The sequence below is a fragment of the Scyliorhinus torazame genome, chromosome 2 (assembly GCF_047496885.1).
Source record: "Scyliorhinus torazame isolate Kashiwa2021f chromosome 2, sScyTor2.1, whole genome shotgun sequence".
In the NCBI taxonomy this organism is placed as follows: Eukaryota; Metazoa; Chordata; class Chondrichthyes; order Carcharhiniformes; family Scyliorhinidae; genus Scyliorhinus; species Scyliorhinus torazame.
The window spans coordinates 261,194,529-261,215,130 of NC_092708.1; the positions used below are offsets into that span (position 1 = coordinate 261,194,529).

Here is a 20,602-nt window from a genome sequence, read left to right on the forward strand (position 1 = left end):
TCAGCATGGATTTAGTAAGGGGAGGTCGTGCCTGACAAACCTGTTAGAGTTCTTTGAAGAGAGAACAAATAGGTTAGACCAAGGAGAGCCAATGGATGTTATCTATCTTGACTTCCAAAAGGCCTTTGATAAGGTGCCTCACGGGAGACTGCTGAGTAAAATAAGGGCCCATGGTATTCGAGGCAAGGTACTAACATGGCTTGACGACTGGCTGTCAGGCAGAAGGCAGAGAGTTGGGATAAAAGGTTCATTTTCGGAATGGCAACCGGTGACGAGTGGTGTCTCACAGGGTTCAGTGTTGGGGCCACAGCTGTTCTCTTTATATATTAACGATCTAGATGACGGGACTGGGGGCATTCTGGCTAAGTTTGCCGATGATACAAAGATAGGTGGAGGGGCAGGTAGTATGGAGGAGGTGGGGAGGCTGCAGAAAGATTTAGACAGTTTAGGAGAGTGGTCCAAGAAATGGCTGATGAAATTCAACGTGGGCAAGTGTGAGGTCTTGCACTTTGGAAAAAAGAATAGAGGCATGGACTATTTTCTAAACGGTGACAAAATTCATAATGCTGAAGTGCAAAGGGACTTGGGAGTCCTAGTCCAGGATTCTCTAAAGGTAAACTTGCAGGTTGAGTCCGTAATTAAGAAAGCAAATGCAATGTTGTCATTTATCTCGAGGCTTGGAATATAAAAGCAGGGATGTACTTCTAAAGTTTTATAAAGCATTAGTTAGGCCCCATTCAGAATACTGAGCAATTTTGGGCCCCACACCTCAGGAAGGACATACTGGAGCGGGTCCAGCGGAGATTCACACGGATGATCCCAGGAATGGTAGGCCTAACATACGATGAACGTCTGAGGATCCTGGGATTATATTCATTGGAGTTTAGGAGGTTGAGGGGAGATCTAATAGAAACACTAGATAATGAATGGCTTAGATAGGGTGGACGTAGGGAAGTTGTTTCCATTAGCAGGGGAGACTAGGGCCCGGGGGCACAGCCTTAGAATAAAAGGGAGTCAGTTTAGAACAGATGAGGGGAAATTTCTTCAGCCAGAGAGTGGTGGGTCTGTGGAATTCATTGCCACAGAGGGCGGTGGAGGCCGGGACGTGATTGTCTTTCAGACAGAAGTTGATAAATTCTTGATTTCTCGAGGAATTAAGGGCTATGGAGAGAGAGCGGAGCGGGTAAATGAGAGTTGAAATCAGCCATGATTGAATGGTGGAGTGGACTCGATGGGCCGAATGGCCTTACTTCCGCTCCTCTGTCTTATAGTCTTATGGACTCTGTGTTAGTCTGGGGACAGGGGAAGAAATGTTGCTGGAACAAAAAAGAACATTACAGTACAGGAACAGGCCCTTTGGCCCACCTAAGCCTGCGTCCATCCAGATTCCTAATTTAGATCTTCCACCCATTGCCCAAATGATCTGTATCCCTCCTTGCCCTGCCCTGCCCTGTGTCGATCAAGATACATCTTGAACGTTGCTATTGTGCCTGCCGCCATCACCTCCACTGTCAATGTTTTGCAGGCACCTACCACCCTCTGCACGAAAACTTTTCCCGCACATCTCCCCTAAACCTTTCCCCCTCTCATCTTGAACCTGTGCCCCCTTGTAATCAAGTCTTGTACTCTGGGGAAAAATTATTGACTGTTCACCCTGTCTATATCTCTCGTAATTTTGTAGACCTCAGAGTTTATTCAACCTCTCTTAATTGCTAACACCCTCCAGACCAGGGTAAACCTTCTTTGCACTCTCCAAAATATTGACGTCCTTCTGGTAGTGTGGCGACCAGAACTGCATGCAATATTCCAAATGTGGCAAAACTAAAGTTTTATAAAACTGTAACTGCCAACCCTTTTACTCAATGCACCGGCCGATAAAGGCAAGCCTGCCGTATGCCGCAGCCTTTTAAAAATAAATTAGAGTACCAAATTATCTTTTTCCAATTAAGGGGCAATTTAGTTTGGCCAATCCACCTCACCTGCACATCTTTTGGGTTGTGGGGGTGAAACCCACGCAGACATTGAAGGAATGTGCAAACTCCACATAGACAGTGACCCAGAGCCAGGATTGAACCCGGGTCCTCAGCGCCGTGAAGCAGCACTTGCAGTGCTGCCCTGCTGTATGTCTTCTTGACCACCTGCATCGCCATTTTGTATGTCAATACTCCAAAGGGTTCTGCTATTTTGTGCATAATTCAGACCTGAATTGGATCTTCCAAAATGCATCACTTCGCAATTATCCAGATTGAACTTCATCTGCCATTTCTCTGCCCAACTCCAATCTATCTATATTCTGACCGTATCCTTTACTATCTGCAACTCCACCTATCTTTGTGTCATCTGCAAACTTGCTAATCAGATAAACGAACAAAGAACAAAGAAAAGTACAGCACAGGAACATGCCCTTTGGCCCTCCAAGCCCGTGCCGACCTTGCTGCCCGACTAAACTACAATCTTCTACACTTCCTGGGTCCCTCTATTCCTATCCCATTCATGTATTTGTCAAGATGCCCCTTAAAGGTCACTATCGTCTATCACCTATGAGGGGCATAGACAGAGTGGATAGTCAGAGGCTTTTCCCCAGGGTAGAGGGGTCAATTACTAGGGGGCATAGGTTTAAGGTGAGAGGGGCAAGGTTTAGAGTAGATGTACGAGGCAAGTTTTTTACGCAGAGGGTAGTGGGTGCCTGGAACTCGCTGCCGGAGGAGGTGGTGGAAGCAGGGACGATAGTGACATTTAAGGGGCATCTTGACAAATACATGAATAGGATGGGAATAGAGGGATACGGACCCAGGAAGTGTAGAAGATTGTAGTTTAGTTGGGCAGCATGGGCTTGGAGGGCCGAAGGGCCTGTTCCTGTGCTGTACATTTCTTTGTTCTTTGTCCCTGCTTCCACCACCTCCTCCGATAGCGAGTTCCAGGCACCCACTACCCTCTGTGTAATTTTCCTCATCTACATTTTTCCTCCAGATCATTTATGTATGTCTATATTACATTGCTCATTGTTGGGTTTTTCTTTTGATGGGGTAAGTTGTTTTACTTGAATCTTTGAACTGTCCTGAAGCACTGTGATTAAAGACAAAACCATTTCGGAATATCGGGTAGCATTTGTGGAGCGGCACAGGGTTAACATTGAGCACGGTTCATTTCCCATACCAGCCTCCCCGAACAGGCGCCGGAATGTGGCGACTAGGGGCTTTTCACAGTAACTTCATTTGAAGCCTACTCGTGACAATAAGCGATTTTCATTTATTAGCATTTTCTGATTTTATCTTGAATTTCCAGCATCTGCAGGATTTTACTTTGCTTCAGAGAAGTTGTGCTCTTCGAAAAGCAAATCAGATGAGACCGATATTCATGTGTGTTACATATATTGCCATTTGTAAATCAGGTTTTTATACAATTAATGTTATATTCCTGAAATGATTTATTGCATAACCACTCTGTTTCCCCCCTAATTCTATGAGGTAATTGGACTGCATAATATAACTGTAAACTTTCTTCTTTGGCCAAGCTTTGGGTCATCTGGCCTACTATCTCCGTATCTGGCTCAGTGTCACACTTTTTTAATATGCTATCATGAGATGCCTTGGGATTGGCAGCATGGTGGTGCAGTGATTAGCACTGCTGTCCACGGCGCTGAGGACCCGGGTTTGATCCCAGCCCTGGATCACTATCCGTGTGGAGTTTGCACATTCTCCCTATGTCTGCGTGGGTCTCACCCCCCCACAACCCAAAGATGTGCAGGATCGATGAATTGACAATTATTGGGTACTCTTAAATTTTTTTTAAAAATGAAATGCCTTGGGATATTTAATTATGTTAAAAGTACTAAATAAAAACAAGTTGTTATAACGTATGAATTGGGGGGGAAAAAAAAATCAAGATTCAATTGACCTAACTTTGAATTTTTTTTAAACTATATTTTTTCAGCCAAATGTGTAAAATTAAGTTTTTCAGATATTGGTCCTTGTGATTTAAAAAGTAGCTTCTAATGGCACAGGGTTTTGCAAGATTTCCAGTCATGGGAGCCCTTTTGACCGTACAAGACCATAAGACAAAGGAGCAGAATTAAGCCATTCAGCCCATCTAGTCTGCTCTGCCATTCAATCATGTTTTTCATCCCTATTCTCCAACCTTCTCTGCTTAACCCCTGATCCCCTTATCAATTAAGAACCTATCTATCTCTGTCTTAAAGACAGTGATTTGTCCTCCAGAGCCTTCTGTGACAATGAGTTCCACAGATTCACCAACCTCTAGCTGAACAAATTGTTCCTCATTTCAGTTTTAAAGTATTGTCCGTTCAGTCTGAGGCTGTGGCCTCTGCTTCTAGTTTTTCCTACCATTTGAAACATCCTCCCCACGTCCACTCTATCTAGGCCTGTCAGTATCCTGTAAATTTCAATAAAATCCTCCCCCATTCTTCTTGACTCCAACAAGTACATGCTCTTCATTCCAGAGATCATTCTTGTGAACCTCGTTTGGACCCTTTCCAAGGCCAGAACATCCTTCCTTGGATATGGGGCCCAAAACTGCTCCCAATACTCCAAATGGGGTCTGACCAGAGCCTTATACAGCCTCAGAAGTACAACCCTGCTCTTGCAGTAATAATAATCTTTATTGTCATAAATAGGCTTGCATTGCAATGAAGTTACTGTGAAGCCACAGTGCTAACCACTGTGCTATCATGCTGCCCTCTCGACATGAATGCTAACATTGCATTTGCCTTCTTCACTGCCGTCTGAACCTGCACGTAAACCATAACAGAATCTTGAACTAGGGTTCCTATGTTTCTGTGTTGATTTCCGAAGCCTTTTCCTATTTCGAAATAGGAAAATTTGCCTCCATTTTTCCTTCCAAAGTGCATAACCTCACACTTTTCCACATTGTATTCCATCTGCCACTTCTTTGCCCACTCTCCTAACCTGTCCCAAGTCCATGTGCAGCCCTCCTGCTTCCTCAATGCTACCTGTCCCTCTGCATTTCTTTATGGACTGACGTGATTAATACTGAACTCCTGTATGCTTCACCCAATGCCGGTTTCTATGTACCTACATTGTGCACCTTGTGTTGTCATATTATGTACTTTTCTTTTCAAGTACTAGGAAGCAGGAATCTCAAACCTGTTGAATCTTGCTCCTGCAACCCGACCTCCTGGATCCCTCTACCTGCCTCACTCAGCCAAATCCTCCTCTCCCTGACCACTGGCCGAATTTAGAGTCATAGAATCTTTTTTTTTTATCATAGAATTTACAGTGCAGAAGGAGGCCATTCGGCCCATCGAGTCTGCACCGGCTCTTGGAAAGAGCACCCTACCCAAGGTCAACACCGCCATCCTATCCCCATAACCCAGTAACCCCACCCAACACTAAGGGCAATTTTGGACACTAAGGGCAATTTATCATGGCCAATCCACCTAACCTGCACATCTTTGGACTGCGGGAGGAAACCGGAGCACCCGGAGGAAACCCACGCAGACACTGGGAGGATGTGCAGACTCCGCACAGACAGTGACCCAAGCCGGAATCGAACCTGGGACCCTGGAACTGTGAAGCAATTGTGATATCCACAAGGCTACCGTGCTGCAATTTACAATGCAGAAGGAGACCATTCGGCCCATTGAGTCTGCACCGGCCCTTGGAAACCTACACCCTATCCCTGTAACCCCACCCAATCTTTTTGGACACAGGGCAATTTTTGCATGGCTATTCCACCTAACATGCACATCTTTGGACTGTGGGAGGAAACCGGAACACCCAAAGGAAACCCACGCAGGCACAGGGAGAACGTGCAGACTCCGCACAGACAATGACTAAGCCAGGAATCGAACCTGGGACCCTGTAGCTGGGGTGCAACTGTGATGACCACTGCTACTGTGCTGCCCCTGCTATCGTGCTGCGGGAGTTATATTAACTCCCAAGATTACTATCGGAACCCCTGAGAAATATTCTTATTGTGATGAAGAGTTGAACCACAAAGTTGATTGTTTTTGCACAATACGTACAAACATACAAAAGCAAATTTATAAAAGAATTTTCTATTTCTTGCATGTCTACACTTATTAGAATTAAAAATGTTATATTCAAAGCATTTGAGTTTGCGCTGCCTCTCTCTCGCTGCCTCTCTCTCTCTCTCTCGCTGCCTCTCTCTCTCTCTCTCGCTGCCTCTCTCTCTCTCTCTCTCGCTGCCTCTCTCTCTCTCTCTCTCGCTGCCTCTCTCTCTCGCTGCCTCTCTCTCTCTCTCGCTGCCTCTCTCTCTCTCTCGCTGCCTCTCTCTCTCTCTCTCGCTGCCTCTCTCTCTCTCTCGCTGCCTCTCTCTCTCTCTCGCTGCCTCTCTCTCTCTCTCGCTGCCTCTCTCTCTCTCTCTCGCTGCCTCTCTCTCTCTCTCTCGCTGCCTCTCTCTCTCTCTCTCGCTGCCTCTCTCTCTCTCTCGCTGCCTCTCTCTCTCTCTCGCTGCCTCTCTCTCTCTCTCGCTGCCTCTCTCTCTCTCTCTCGCTGCCTCTCTCTCTCTCTCGCTGCCTCTCTCTCTCTCTCGCTGCCTCTCTCTCTCTCTCGCTGCCTCTCTCTCTCTCTCGCTGCCTCTCTCTCTCTCTCGCTGCCTCTCTCTCTCTCTCGCTGCCTCTCTCTCTCTCTCGCTGCCTCTCTCTCTCTCTCGCTGCCTCTCTCTCTCTCTCGCTGCCTCTCTCTCTCTCTCGCTGCCTCTCTCTCTCTCTCGCTGCCTCTCTCTCTCTCTCGCTGCCTCTCTCTCTCTCTCGCTGCCTCTCTCTCTCTCTCTCGCTGCCTCTCTCTCTCTCTCGCTGCCTCTCTCTCTCTCGCGCTGCCTCTCTCTCTCTCTCTCTCTCGCGCTGCCTCTCTCTCTCTCTCTCTCTCTCGCGCTGCCTCTCTCTCTCTCTCTCTCTCTCTCGCGCTGCCTCTCTCTCTCTCTCTCTCTCTCTCGCGCTGCCTCTCTCTCTCTCTCTCTCTCTCTCGCACTGCCTCTCTCTCTCTCTCTCTCGCGCTGCCTCTCTCTCTCTCTCTCTCTCGCGCTGCCTCTCTCTCGCGCTGCCTCTCTCTCTCTCTCTCTCTCTCTCGCGCTGCCTCTCTCTCTCTCTCTCTCTCTCTCGCGCTGCCTCTCTCTCTCGCGCTGCCTCTCTCTCTCTCTCTCTCTCTCTCTCTCTCTCGCGCTGCCTCTCTCTCTCTCTCTCTCTCTCTCTCACGCTGCCTCTCTCTCTCTCTCTCTCTCTCTCTCTCGCGCTGCCTCTCTCGCTGCCTCTCTCTCTCTCTCGCTGCCCCCCCCCCCCTTTCCCGCATTCCTGGAATTGTTTTTTTTATAGTTGGATCAGCTGCTAATTGAAGTGCAAATTTATGTATTGTGGAGCTTACTTTTTTTTTTCCTTCTGTTCAGGGAGTTTGTGACTGATAAAATGATGATAATACAAGATGTGGAGAATGGTAAATATATTTCCATGTCAGAATGCAGATGTAATGTGCAGGTTCAAGTGTTTTGATTATTTCTTTTTTTACAAAATACATTTCTGAGAAAATTGAGGATCAAGGGACTACCGTTCTTTGGGGAAAGAGGAGGCTGTGCTACTGGGACGAGCTTCTCTGGATGCGCTGGGAACAGTGTCGAGCAAATCATTTACTTGAGCTGTAGGGAGGGCCTTTAAACTAAATGGTTGGGAAGAGGGTTCACATGAGGGGAGATTTAGAAAGTTAACATAAAAGGGAGAGTTGATAGTACAAGGTAGCAATTTGGTAATTATAATGTGTGACGCAAGGGGTTAGAGGAGTGACGCAAGGGGGTAGAGTGTACAAACATGAGTGAACCAGCAAATATCGTCAGTACACAAAACTGGTAAAAAGACAAATTGAAGGTTTTTGATCTGAATCCATGCAGCATTGGTTACAAGATGGACAAATTGATTGCACAAATAGGAATAAATGGGTATGCTATGATGGCCATTAGAGCGACATGGTTGCAAAGTAACAATGGCTACAAACTGGATTTTAAGAGTATTTGATATTTATTAGGGTAGGAAGAGGAAGTGGGGTAACTCTACGATCAGTTCATTAGTGCAAAATCATCTTGGCTCGAAAGATCCATGTAGAATCCATTTGGGTGGAAATAAGAAATAGCAAGGGAAAAAAATTACTGGTGGGAGAATGTCCTCTAACTGTAGATACTTTGTCGGACAGAGTATAAATCAAGAACTAATGAGGAGCTTGTAACAAAGGTTCTGCAATAATCATCGGTAATTTTTTAATAGATTGGACAAATCAAGGAAGGGAAACTGAGTTTGTAGAGTGTATTCTTGATAGCTTCTTTGAATACATTTTGGAACCAATTAGGGCATGTGCTATTTTAATACTTTAATGCTAATGTGTCATAAGACGGGATTAATTATTGATCTCATCGTAAAGAATCCACTAGGCAACAGTGATCATAACATGACAGAACTTCAAATTCCATTTGAGTATGAGAAACCTCTGTCTCAAACTACTCAAACTTATTTTAAAATACATTTTTAGAGTACCCAATTGTTTTTTTTTCAATTATGGGGTCATTTAGCATGCACAATCCACCTAAACTACACACCTTTGGGCTGTGGGGGTGAAACCCATGCAGACACTGGGCGAATGTGCAAGCTTCACACGGAAAGTGACCCAGAGCCGAGATTCAAACCCGGGTCCTCAGTACCATAGGTGCCGGTGCTAACCACTGTGCCACATGCCGCCCTACTCAAGTTTAAGACAATTACGAAGATATGAAGACTGAGTTGGCTACAGTGGACTGGGAAAAAAAGTTAAAGGGTCGAGAAACAGTGGTAAGCATTCAAACAGATATTTTGTAACTCTCTCCAACAATATATTCCACTGGGAAGGGAAGACATTATGAAAAGGATGCACCATTTGTGGCTAACTAAGGAAGTTAAGGATGGTTTCAAATTGAAAGGAAAGGATTACATTGCTGGAATGATTGTACCTTTAAGACATGGATGTTTAAGCAATGTACCTTAAGAAAACAGTGATGTCAGAGTGGGTGGAGCGGAGGTCAGGTCAGCCATTTTGCAGTTTAGGTTTTGCAGTTTGGAAGGAAAGAGCTGGGTGTGTGTCTGTGTTTTGCAGTGAACTGGATCTCTGCCATGAAAGACTACCTCTGGATTATTAGGGTGATTTAAACTCATAATTGTAAAGCCTTTAACCTGATGTGATTCTGTTTAAAGGTGTTAAGTCTCTTGGAAGTTTGAAGGAATGTTTTAAGGAATTATTTACTGTTGCAATATTTTCTGAGTTATCCTTTGAAGTAAGGGGTGTTAAGAGATCCAATGTTCATTTAAGATTTTAAGTTTGAGTTTATGGAATAAACAGTGTTTTGTGTTTGAAAACCCACGTGTCCATAATTGTAATACCACACCTAGGGAACAAGCCATGTGCTAGGGAAAGCAATAAATCCATTAAAGGGTGAGGTTGGTTGAACTCCATGATACATTTTGGGGTTCTGAAAACGCCTCGCCCATAATAGAAAGGAAAGGATTACAATGCTGGAAAGATTAGTGATAGGCCCAAGAATTTTTTTTTTTTTTTTAAATTGGAAACCAGAAAAGGATGACTCAAAAGAAAATCAAACAGGAAGTCGGAAAATGAGCAAACCTGCACAAAACATAGAAACAGACTGAGTGTTTCTACATCTCCATAAAAGGAAGAGAGAGAGCAACTAAAAGTGAACTTTAGCCCATTGGGGGATGAAAGTGGGGAATTCAGGAAGTAGCAGAGACTTCCAACAAGTATTTTGTATCTGTCTTCACAGTAGATGATGTGGAGATGCCGGCGTTGGACTGGGGTGAGCACAGTAAGAAGTCTTACAACACCAGGTTAAAGTCCAACAGGTTTGTTTCGATGTCACTAGCTTTCAGAGCGCTGCTCCTTCCTCAGGTGAATGAGGAAGGAGTAGATGACATGAAAAGTATTCCAAGTGTAGTAGAAAATCAGGAAGCAAAAGGGAGGAACTAAAACAATCATGATCATTGGAGAAAACAAATGGGACTAAAGATTAGCAAGTCTTATAGCCTGCATCCTAGGATTTAAAAAAAAAAAAAATGCCTGCAGGGATAGTGGATGCACTGGTTGTAATCTTTCCAAATTCTCCAGATTCTGGAAAAGTCCCAGCATATGGGGAAACTGCAAATTTGACACCCCTTTTCAAGAAAGGTGGGAGATCGAAAGCAGGTGACTACAGGCTACTTAGCCTAACGAAAATCGCTTATTGTCACACGTAGGCTTCAAATGAAGTTACTGTGAAAAGCCCCTCGTCGCCACATTCCAGTGCCTGTTCGGGGAGGCTGGTACGGGAACGTTTGTCATTAAAGGAGTTCAGCCTGGTAAAAGAGAGATTTGAGGTGTAGGGGGGGAATTTGGGAGTTTGGAACCTTGACAACTGAAGGTACAACCATTAATGGTCAGGCAATTATGATCGGGAATGCACTTGAGGCCAGAATAACAGTGCAGATGTCTCTTGAGGGTTATGAAGTTGGAGGAGGTTGGAGAGATGGGGTGGCCCAAAGTCATGGAATGAATTGAAGACGTGGATGGTATTTTAAAAATCAAAGCATTGCTTGACAGTGAGTTAAAAGGGGAATTAAGACTACATTTAGACCATCTACGACCTTGGGGAGCATGCTTGAGGGACCAAGTGGCCTAATCTTCTATTTCTTACGTTTTTGGGTTTTTTGTAGCATTTACTGTTAAATATTTAATTAAGATAACTTGCAGAAAAGATTCAAATTTAGTGTTCATTTTGTAATTATTGAAATATTCTAATTTTTAGGGATAGACAGCCAAAAGGAGAACCAGCTGAACGAATTGGAAAGGTAAGTTTCACTTTATTGGTGTATTTAATTATTCATTTATGGATGGGCGGCACAGTGATTCAATCGCGGCCCCGGGTCACTGTCCGTGTGGAGTTTGCACATTCTCCCCGGGTCTGTGTGGGTTTTGCCCACACAAATCAAAGATGTGCACTCTCCCTAATTACCCTCAAGAAAGAGATGCTGAGCTGACTTGAACCGCTATTATCCATGTGGTTCAACAACATCCTACATTACGCTGGTGGGAGTTGGACTGCCAAGGTACTTGAAGTTGTTTGGAAATGAATTGATCCAAGCCAGTGGAGAGTGTTCCAACACACACTCTTGACCTGTGTCTTGCGAGTAGTGACCAAGTTTTGGGAAGTCCGTATCAATTCAAGGTACCATGTGGGCCACTTACGGTATCTTTGAGATTACAACTTTGTGTGGGAGCAAAAGTACCATGCACTAGAATGAACAGGCAGCGCACAACAACAACAATGTGGGGGGGGAACATGTATTAGGAGCCGAATCACTTGCTGCAGAATACCCAGCCTTTGACTTTGTCTTATGACTACAGTAACTATGTAACTAATTCTGTTAAGTTCCTAGCCAATGGTGATCCCAGGAATTTGATAGTGGGGGATTCGCCATTGAATATCATGGGGAGGTAGTTAGATTGACATAGATAGAAGATTGGCCAGCTGACCGGAGGAGAGTAGGCATAAATAAATGGGTCTTGTTCTGGTTGGCAGGATGTAACTAGTGATGTGTCACAGGGAACAGTGCTAGGCCTCAACCTTTTGCAATTTGTATAAATGACTTGGATGAAGGGACCAAAGGAATGGTTGCAAAATTTGCAGATGGCACAAAGATGGGTAGAAAAATAAATTGTGGAGAGAACATGCAGTGCAGAAGGAGGCTATTCGGCCCATCGAGTCTGCACCGACCCACTTAAGCCCTCACTTCCACCCTATCCCTGTAACCCAATAACCCCTCCTATCCTTTTTGGACACTAAGGGCAATTTAGCATGGCCAATCCACCTAACCTGCATGTTTTTGGACTGTGGGAGGAAACCGGAGCACGCGGAGGAAACCCACGCAGACACTGGGAGAACGTGTAGACTCCTCACAGACAGTGACCCAGCGGGGAATCAAACCTGGGACCCTGGTGCTGAGAAGCCACAGTGCTATCCACTTGTGCTACCGTGCTGCCCTAAGGAGCTACAAAGGACATAGATAGGTAAAGTGAATGCGCAAAGATCTGACAAAATGGAGTAAAGTAGGGCGGCACGGTAGCACAGTGGTTAGCGATTAGCACTTTGCTTCACAGCGCCAGAGACCCGGATTCGATTCCGAGTTTGGGTCACTCTGCGGAGTCTGCACATTTTCCCCGTGTCTGCGCGGGTTTCCTCCCACAAATCCCGAAAGACATGCTTGTTAGGTGTTTTGGACATTCTGAATTCTCCCTCAATGTACCCAAACAGGTGCCGGAGTGTGGCGACTAGGGAATTTTCACAGTAACTTCATTGCAGTGTTTGTGAACTTGTGATACTTGTGAAACGAGTAAAGATTATTATTAATTAATAATGTGGGCAAATGTGAAATTGTCCACTTTGGTAGGAAGAATAGGTAATTGGCCGGGTTGGATTAGTTTTCCTTTTTCTGGACAGGACAACCTGGACAGTTTTCCATTTTGTCGGGTAAATTCCAGTGTTGTAGCTGTACTGGAACAGCTTGGTTAAAGCTGCTTCTGTTCTGGAGCATAAGTATTAATTCTATTTCTGAGATGTTGTCTGGGCCCATAGCCTTTTGATCACTTAATATGGTAAGATTATTTAAAGGAAAGTTTGGTTATACAATGTTAGGTTCCAAAAGGCATTTTATTAGATTGGAGGGTTTCTGGAAAAAAATTTGATCATTTGTATGTTTGTAGGGCACCAAGTGGTGGATGCTATGTAATGCTGGATGCGTGCTTAAATTTGTTTTGTTGTAAACTTGTCATTGAAAATATATCTTTTTGCTACTTCCTATTATCATAGAATCACTACAGTGCAGAAGCAGGCCATTCAGCCCATCAAGTAACTACCGACCTTTGGAAACGGTACCCTAGCTAGGCTCAAGCTCCGACTGTATTCCTCTAACCCAATAACCCCATCTAATATAATATTTTGGACACTGAGGGACAATTTTAGCATAGCCAGTCCACCTAATCTGCACATTTTTGGATTGTTGGAGGAAACTGGAGCACCCTGAGAAAATCCACACAAACACGGGGAGAAAGTGCAAACTCCACATGGGCAGTCACCCGAGGCTGGAATTGAAGTTTGGTCCCTGGCGCTGTGAGGCAGCAGTGCTAACCACTGTGCCACTGGGCACAGTGTGGTTGTGGGAGAATTGAAGCTCTTGCCCATTTGTTTTAATGAATTTGAATTTTGATCTTATTTGTCACATTGTATACCAGTATTGTGAAAGTACTCAGCGATACTCTGCCACTTGCCCATGCCCATCTCAATTTATTTTATTCCAGCCCAGGCAGTGCTCCATTCTTTAAGGTCTTCCTTAAATATACTTCACCAGGTCGCCTTTGGCTGGTTCCGTTTTCTTTTTACAGGGCGTTCATCTGGGAGACAAAATGTGTCCTGTCTGACTACGTTGTCTTTCAGTCACAATGTCCTGCAGGCTCTTTGACCAGAGCCATTGAAAGACCAATGCTTCTTTGCCGATCCATGTGTGAACATTGATTTTTATGTTGCCCTCCCATTGCTCCTAAATAGAGCAAGTACTTGATGTCCCCGATGTTCTGTTGCATGATGATGATGGGGCTGTCCTTGTTGCCGTCCAGCTCTCACTGTCTTGGTCTTCTCGCAACTGATGCATAGACCGACTGTAATGCTGCTACTCTCCAGTCTGGTGGTCATGCCTTGGAGCACGTACAATTCTTTGGCCAGCAAGGTGATGCTGCCTGTAGAATCCAGGTCCATGAACCGGTATGTTGTCATGGAATGCCAATGTCTGTACCCACCATCGCCTTCATCATGTTGAAGCCGATAACCAAGAGGAAAAAGAATGCGTATGCAGCCATACCAAACTCCTGTGATCATGTTGGAGACCATGGTGTCCATGCTGATCTTGACACTGCAAAAGCAGTCGTGGTACAGACCACCCTGGGATGACATACATCCCTGCAATGTACTTGAGTGACTGCTCATGGATGCTTTTGTCAACAGCATCATAGAACCCTTGCAGTCAGAAGGAGGCCATTTGACCCATCAAGTCTGCATCGACCCTTTGAAAGGACACGTCCACACCCCCGCCCTATCCCCCTAACCTGCACACCCTGGACACGAAAGGGCAATTTTAGCATGGCCAATCCACTGAACCTGCCCATATTTGGACTGTGGGAGGAAACTGGAGCACCTGGAGGAAGCCCACGCAGACATGGGGAGAATGTATAAACTCCATTCAAACAGCGACCCAAGACCAGGATTGGACCCGGGTCCCTGGCGTTGTGAAACAGCAATGTTAGCCACCATGCCACATCCTATTGTCCTTGCCTTGTTTCGTGGTATATTATTAAATATAGTAAATAACCCACTCTATATACAAGTAACACCCAGGATTTGACTTGTACTATTTGGTTTGGTATGCTGTAGATCTGATCCCCGAGTTCCTCTTTCCTCTTTGTGAAGGAGATTCTTACTGGCTGTTGCTATTTTGCTTGCTTTCTTAGTTTCTGGTCTGGTTCCCCCTGTCTCGAGTCTCCACTTTGAGTCTTCGCTTCCTAGAAGTCCGGAATGCCTATTTTTATCCACCTGTGGTGATCTGCATCACTAAATACACGAGGGGTTAATGTAAATACACTACGACTAAGTAAACACTAGAGGGAGCACCTGGGAGACATCATGATATGCAGATATACAGCTAATGAACACATAGAATAGGACACGACCAATGGGCAGTCAAGACACCCAGAGGTGACACTAACACAAGGGGACATTACACAACCCGTATATAAGGACAGCGTGCACACGCTCTGTCTCTTTCCACAGGTGACACTTGGAGAGTAGGACAGGGGCAGATCGAAGCATCACACCCACCACGTGGCTTAGAGCAGACTGGTTAGCTGGACTGAGTTACTATAGCAAGATTAGCAGGAGAGTCTAACTCATAGAGAACTGTGCTAATGGTTCAATAAATCACTTTGAACTTCAAAGTCTGGGGTCTCTTTTGGTCAAAGTTGCATAGAGATGCAGTCTGAGTTATCCCAGAGTACATAAAACACCACTCACCTGCTTTTCCACGTGCCCGGGGCCTTCTGCCGATAGAATCTCGGGAGGCAAGGTCTCAGCAGCCAATGGTCTTGTTGATGACCTGTTGACAGGGCATCTAAGCCTGCCCTAGGAGGAGCAATGATTGCTTGTGGACAATAGGCCAATGCATCTTAAATAGGAGCAATAATCACTTGATGGGGTATCAGGGTCTGCCCCAGACAGCCTGTCTGAGTTCTGTATATTAGGATCCAAGTCGGATATTCTGCAGGCTTCTTGCTGGAGCAGACTGATTTTAATTTGAAGTGCCCAATTCTTTAATTTATGATATCCAATTTAATCAGCCTTAAAACCTAGGCCTGATTTGTTCCTTTCCTGGTCTCTCTTGCTCTTTGGCAACTTTCTTCTATTATTCAATTTCCAAGTTGGGACAGTGATCCATTGTTCTTTATTGGTTCTTGTCCTCAATCCGATGATGACTTCTGCACTCTCTTTAATCCCTATTTTTCCCCGCTTCATTAGTACTTTGAATCTGTTAGAGAGGTCCAGCTGGGAACTGTCCAGAATGTCCTCGTCCATCAGTTTCTTTGTTGCAAATGGTCTTTGTGACTTCGTCAGCTTCAGGCAGATCTGCCTAACTCATGGTGATGGTCAGATCCTACATCAACACCTCCACACATCTGGATATCTTGTCAGGATGTCCTCTATCTGCTGCTGCTGCACACATAGTCAATCTTTGTTCAGGGTGTTCAGAGTCTGGAGATCTCTGTTAATTAAGGGTTTTGATGTAGTAAATAAGGAGCAACTGTTTTCAGTTGACAGAAGGGTCAGCAACCAGAGGATACAGATTGGCAAAAGAGCCAACAGTGACACAAATGAAATTTTGTTTATTGCAGCAAGTTATTATCTGGAAACATGGTGGAAACAAACTCTAATAGATTTGAAAATGGAATTGGGTAAGCAGTTGAAGGAGTAAAGTTTTACAGGGTTATGGGTAAAAGAATGGGTCTAATTGGAGAGTTTCCAAATAACCAACATGGATGCATTTGACTCACCTCTTGTGCTGTATCATTCCACTATTGTAAACTGTTATTACCAGGTTATAGGTTAACTGGTGGTTGATCATTCAGTCTCAGAAAATTAATGCATACAGATTGGATGCAAATGAATTTAAGCATGTTTGCTTCTATATAACGAGACACTTTGTGCACAATTTAAGTTGATTACATTTTTTTCAAATCATTTTATGGGATGTGGGAGTTGCTGGATAGGCCAGCATTTATTGTCCATCCTAGCTGCCCTTGAGAAATTGGTGGTGAGCTGCCTTCTTGAACCAGTGCAGTCCCTGATGTGTCGGTACACCCACAGTGCTGTTAGGGAGGGAATTCCAGGGTTTTGACCCAGCGACGGTGAAGGAAAGGCGATATATTTCCGAATCATGATGGGAAACCTCCAGGTGGTGGTGTTTCCAGCTATCTGCTACTCTCGTCCTTCTAGATGGTGATGGCCGTGGATTTGGAAGGTGCTACCTTAGGAGCACACAGCTGCCACTGTTGGTTGGTGGTGGAAGAATTGAATGTTTACGGAAGGGGTAGAAATCAAGTGGGCTGCTTTGTCCTGGATGGTGTCGAACTTATTGTATGTTGTTGCTGCACTCATCCAGGCAAGTGGACAGTATTCCGTGATGCTCCTGACTCGTGCCTTGTGGACAGGCTTTGCGGGGTCGGGAGGTGTGTGAGCCCACATGATTCCTAGCCTTCAACCTGTTCTGGTAGCCACAGTATTTATTTGGCTCTGGTCAATGCTAGCCCTAGGATGTTGATAGCGGGGGATTCAGCGATGGTAATGCCATTGAATGTCAAGGCACGGGTTGGATCCTCTTTTGTTGCAGATGGTCATTGCCTGGCACTTGTGAGGCACAAATGTAACTTGCCACTCGCCAGCCCAATGGATACTGTCCAGGTCTTGCTGCATTTGGACCTAAACTACGTCAACACTTGAGGAGTGCGAATGGTGCTGAACATTGTGCAGTCATCTGCGAACATCCCCACTTCTGACCTTCTGATGGAAGGAAGGTCATTGAAGCAGCTGAAGATGGTTGAGTCACGGCCAATACCCTGAGGAATTGTGTTATGCTTGGGTTTGCATGTACAAACCTTTTGGGCTCCTATTAACCATTGAAACATTTGCAAATAACTTGTGTTTTATTTCCACAATCATACATGTACAACACTATCCAAGCAATTAACCTAGCAGCTTATCTTCTTGTGAAACTGTAAAGCCCAGAATCTCTTCATATATGAAGGCCTTGACATTCCTCATCTGTTCTGAGAATTGTGGATTGTGACTCGAGCAGGAATTTAAATTGACGTACTGCTACTTTAGGACATCTCCAAGGCTTCCTTTTTCTTGCATACCAGAGTCTGACCGCCTCTTTTGTCCATCTGATTGGATCAAAGAAAGTCCTGGGCTGTGTGTATTTCTTCTAGGCAGCTCATTTCTGTGCTTTCTAGTAGCTTGGTGCTGTGCAATTTGACAGTTTAAAGAGAAAGAATGTCTTCAACATTCTGCATAAGTGCAACAATTAAACTAAAATTGAACTTGATTGTATAAAAATAATGCTGAAGGTGTGTGAAGTAATGCAAAAGGAGCATGTTTTTATTTCACAGGGATATGATGTCACTAACTACAAATTTTAGCATTGCTGGTGAGTAAGAACATCCACTTTTGTTCATTCCTTTGTGCCATATACTTTCAATACATTGTACTATCCTTTGGAAGGGTTTTTGTATCTGTCTCCATTTCGAAGAATTGTGTTATGTTCTGATGCAATGAAGAGCACCCCGAAACAAAAAGAATATAGAACCAGAAAAAAATAACTTGTGTGATCTTTTTACATTCCACTTTCAGCATTTGCATTGACTTGTTTCCATTTCTCACCAGCCCCTATTTCATTTTGCTACCTTTGTGCTGAAAAGTTTTAGGTAGTGCTTCACACATCCTTAAGTGTTGAATTTCAAACCTCTGTGCTCCTTGTATTACACCATAATGACTTGATTTAATTAGTCCTTTCACATCCTCCGAGCATCTTTGACTAGTTAGATAAAAAACACTCAACACTTGCTGGTGGTTTGCGAGTGCACCTCTGCTTAGGGACAGGAGAGTGAGGAGACTGAAGACCAACCCTGGCAGTGCGGCTCAGGCCATTTTAATAAATATGCTGGTAGCGGGCAATGGGCGCTTCGCCCCGGATCACTGAGGGAACGCAGCGATCGCTCGCTCAGCGACCCTTCCGACACCCGCCCGCAGGTCGCAACCCGCACTTTGAAAAAATATGCTCTAGTGGGTACAAACATAACCTCCAACTTTTCCTCGTAAGACAATCTGCCCATTTTTGGTATTAGTCTAATAAACCTTAACTGAGCTGCTTGTAACATCTTTCCTTAAATAAGGAGACCAATATTGTACAAAATACTCTAGATGTGGTCTCACCAATGCCCTGTGTAACTGAAGCATAACCTCCCTACTTTTGCAATCAATTCCCCTTACAATAAACAATAACATTCTATTAGCTATCCTAATTACTTGCTGTACCTTTTATGCTAGCCTTTTGAGATTCATTCATTAGGACACCGAGATCCCTCTATTCTTTCTTCTCTTTCACTTTTACTTTGTTTCTTTAGAGGAATACGGATTGAGTCAGGGCAGAAGGTTTTTTTTTTTAGTTTGGGCATCATGATCGGCACAGGTTTGGAGGGCCGAAAGGCCTGCTCCTATGCTGTACTTTTCTTTGTTCTCTGTATGCATTAAAAACACAGCCCTCATCAACTCTCTATTACTTAATTGAAGAACTCTAATATATAAACCTATTCTGAGAGAAGTCTGCCAATAGATTTCTAAAGCAACCCTGAGAAGATTGCAGTTGCTGGGGTGTCCTCCCTTCTAATTTATTTTCAATCTTTGAGCAACACTTGGGGAGGCAGTGGGTTGTGGTATTGTCACTGGACTAATAACCCAGAGTCTCAGGCTAATGCTCTGGGTACCCAGTTCTAATCCCACCAGGGCAGATGGTGGAATTTGAATTCAATAAATAATATATCTGTAATTTAAAGTCTAATGATTACCATGAAACCATTGTTGATTGTCTTAAAAACCCATCTGGTTCACTAATGTCCTTTTAGGTAAAGAAATCTGCCACCCTTACCTTGTCTGGCCTACATGTGACTCCAGACCCACAGCAATATAGTTGACTCTTGACTGCCCTCAGATGGGCAATAAATGCTGGCCTAGCCAGCGATGCCCACATCCCATGAATGAATAAAGGGGAAAAAAAGTCTTCTGTGTCTGTTCTTCAAACTGCCCAGCTAACAAACATGGTGGGTTCTTATACTCATTTGAAAAAGACATGAGCTTAAATAAGTTACTCTTGCAATTTCTTCAGTCACTTTTTAAAATTTTAGTCCCAAACAGGAACTCTTTTTTTTTTTTTTTTTTTTTTTTCTTTATTCGTTCATGGGATGTGAGCATCGCTGGCTAGACCAGCATTTATTGCCCGTCACTGAGGGCATTTAATAGTCAACCACATTGCTGTGGGTCTGGAGTCACATGGATGCCAGATTTCCTTCCCTAAAAGGACATTAGTGAACCAGATGGGTTTTTACGACAATCGACAATGGTTTCATGGTTATCATTAGACTTTAAATTACAGATGTATTTATTTATTGAATTCAAATTCCACCATATGCCCTGGTGGGATTTGAACTGGGTACCCAGAGCATTAGCCTGGGTCTCTGGGTTATTAGTCCAGTGACAATCCCACTTCCTCTCCAAGTGTTGCTCAAAAATTGAAAATAAATTAAAGGGAGGACCCCCCAGCAACTGAATTCTTCTCGGGTTTGCTTTAAAAATCTACCGGCAGACCTTTCTCAGATTATGTTCATATATTGAGTTCTTCAATTAAGTTATAGAGAGTTGATGAGGGCTGTGTTGTTAATGCATACAGAGAACAAAAAAGTACAGCACAGGAACAGGCCTTTCGGCCCTCCAAGCCTGTGCTGATCATGATGCCCAAACTAAAAAAAACAAAAAAAAAACCTGCCATTACATTTAGGGTTACAGTTACTGTCTTCTGCGTCTGTTGTTCTGCCCAGCTAACAAACATGGTGGGTGGTGCAATGGAACTGTCAGTAAGTCTGGGTATTAGATTTTGTTGTAACCCAACCATTTTCAGGTTAATCTCATGTTATACTCATTGTAGTAAGCTAACCAGGTTAAACACCATTTTGTGTTAACACTGAGATGGGAAGCCATTTTGATGTTGTTAACCTTTTACAGCAAACTAATCCAAACAGTATTGTGCAGCAGTCACTGATTAGCAACAGATGATTTAATTAGAAGAAAGCTCAATTACTCTGGTAATTGAAGGATAAGTAAATTGGAAGTCACTTTGTTGCATCTGTACTTCTCTGTTAGCTTTTCTTATGAGAGAATGAAAGTGCCATAACAG

General features: G+C 44.2%; 1 protein-coding gene across 1 annotated transcript in view; it reads left to right on the forward strand.

Annotated features, from left to right (window-relative positions):
• knl1 (kinetochore scaffold 1) overlaps positions 1-20,602 on the forward strand; it is a 240,322-nt gene that overhangs the window by 71,871 nt on the left and 147,849 nt on the right. Inside the window, exons 6-8 of the mRNA XM_072486289.1 lie at positions 7,384-7,430; positions 10,807-10,849; positions 17,766-17,803. Coding sequence (XP_072342390.1) covers positions 7,384-7,430; positions 10,807-10,849; positions 17,766-17,803 — 128 coding nt within the window. The remainder of the gene's footprint in view (positions 1-7,383; positions 7,431-10,806; positions 10,850-17,765; positions 17,804-20,602) is intronic.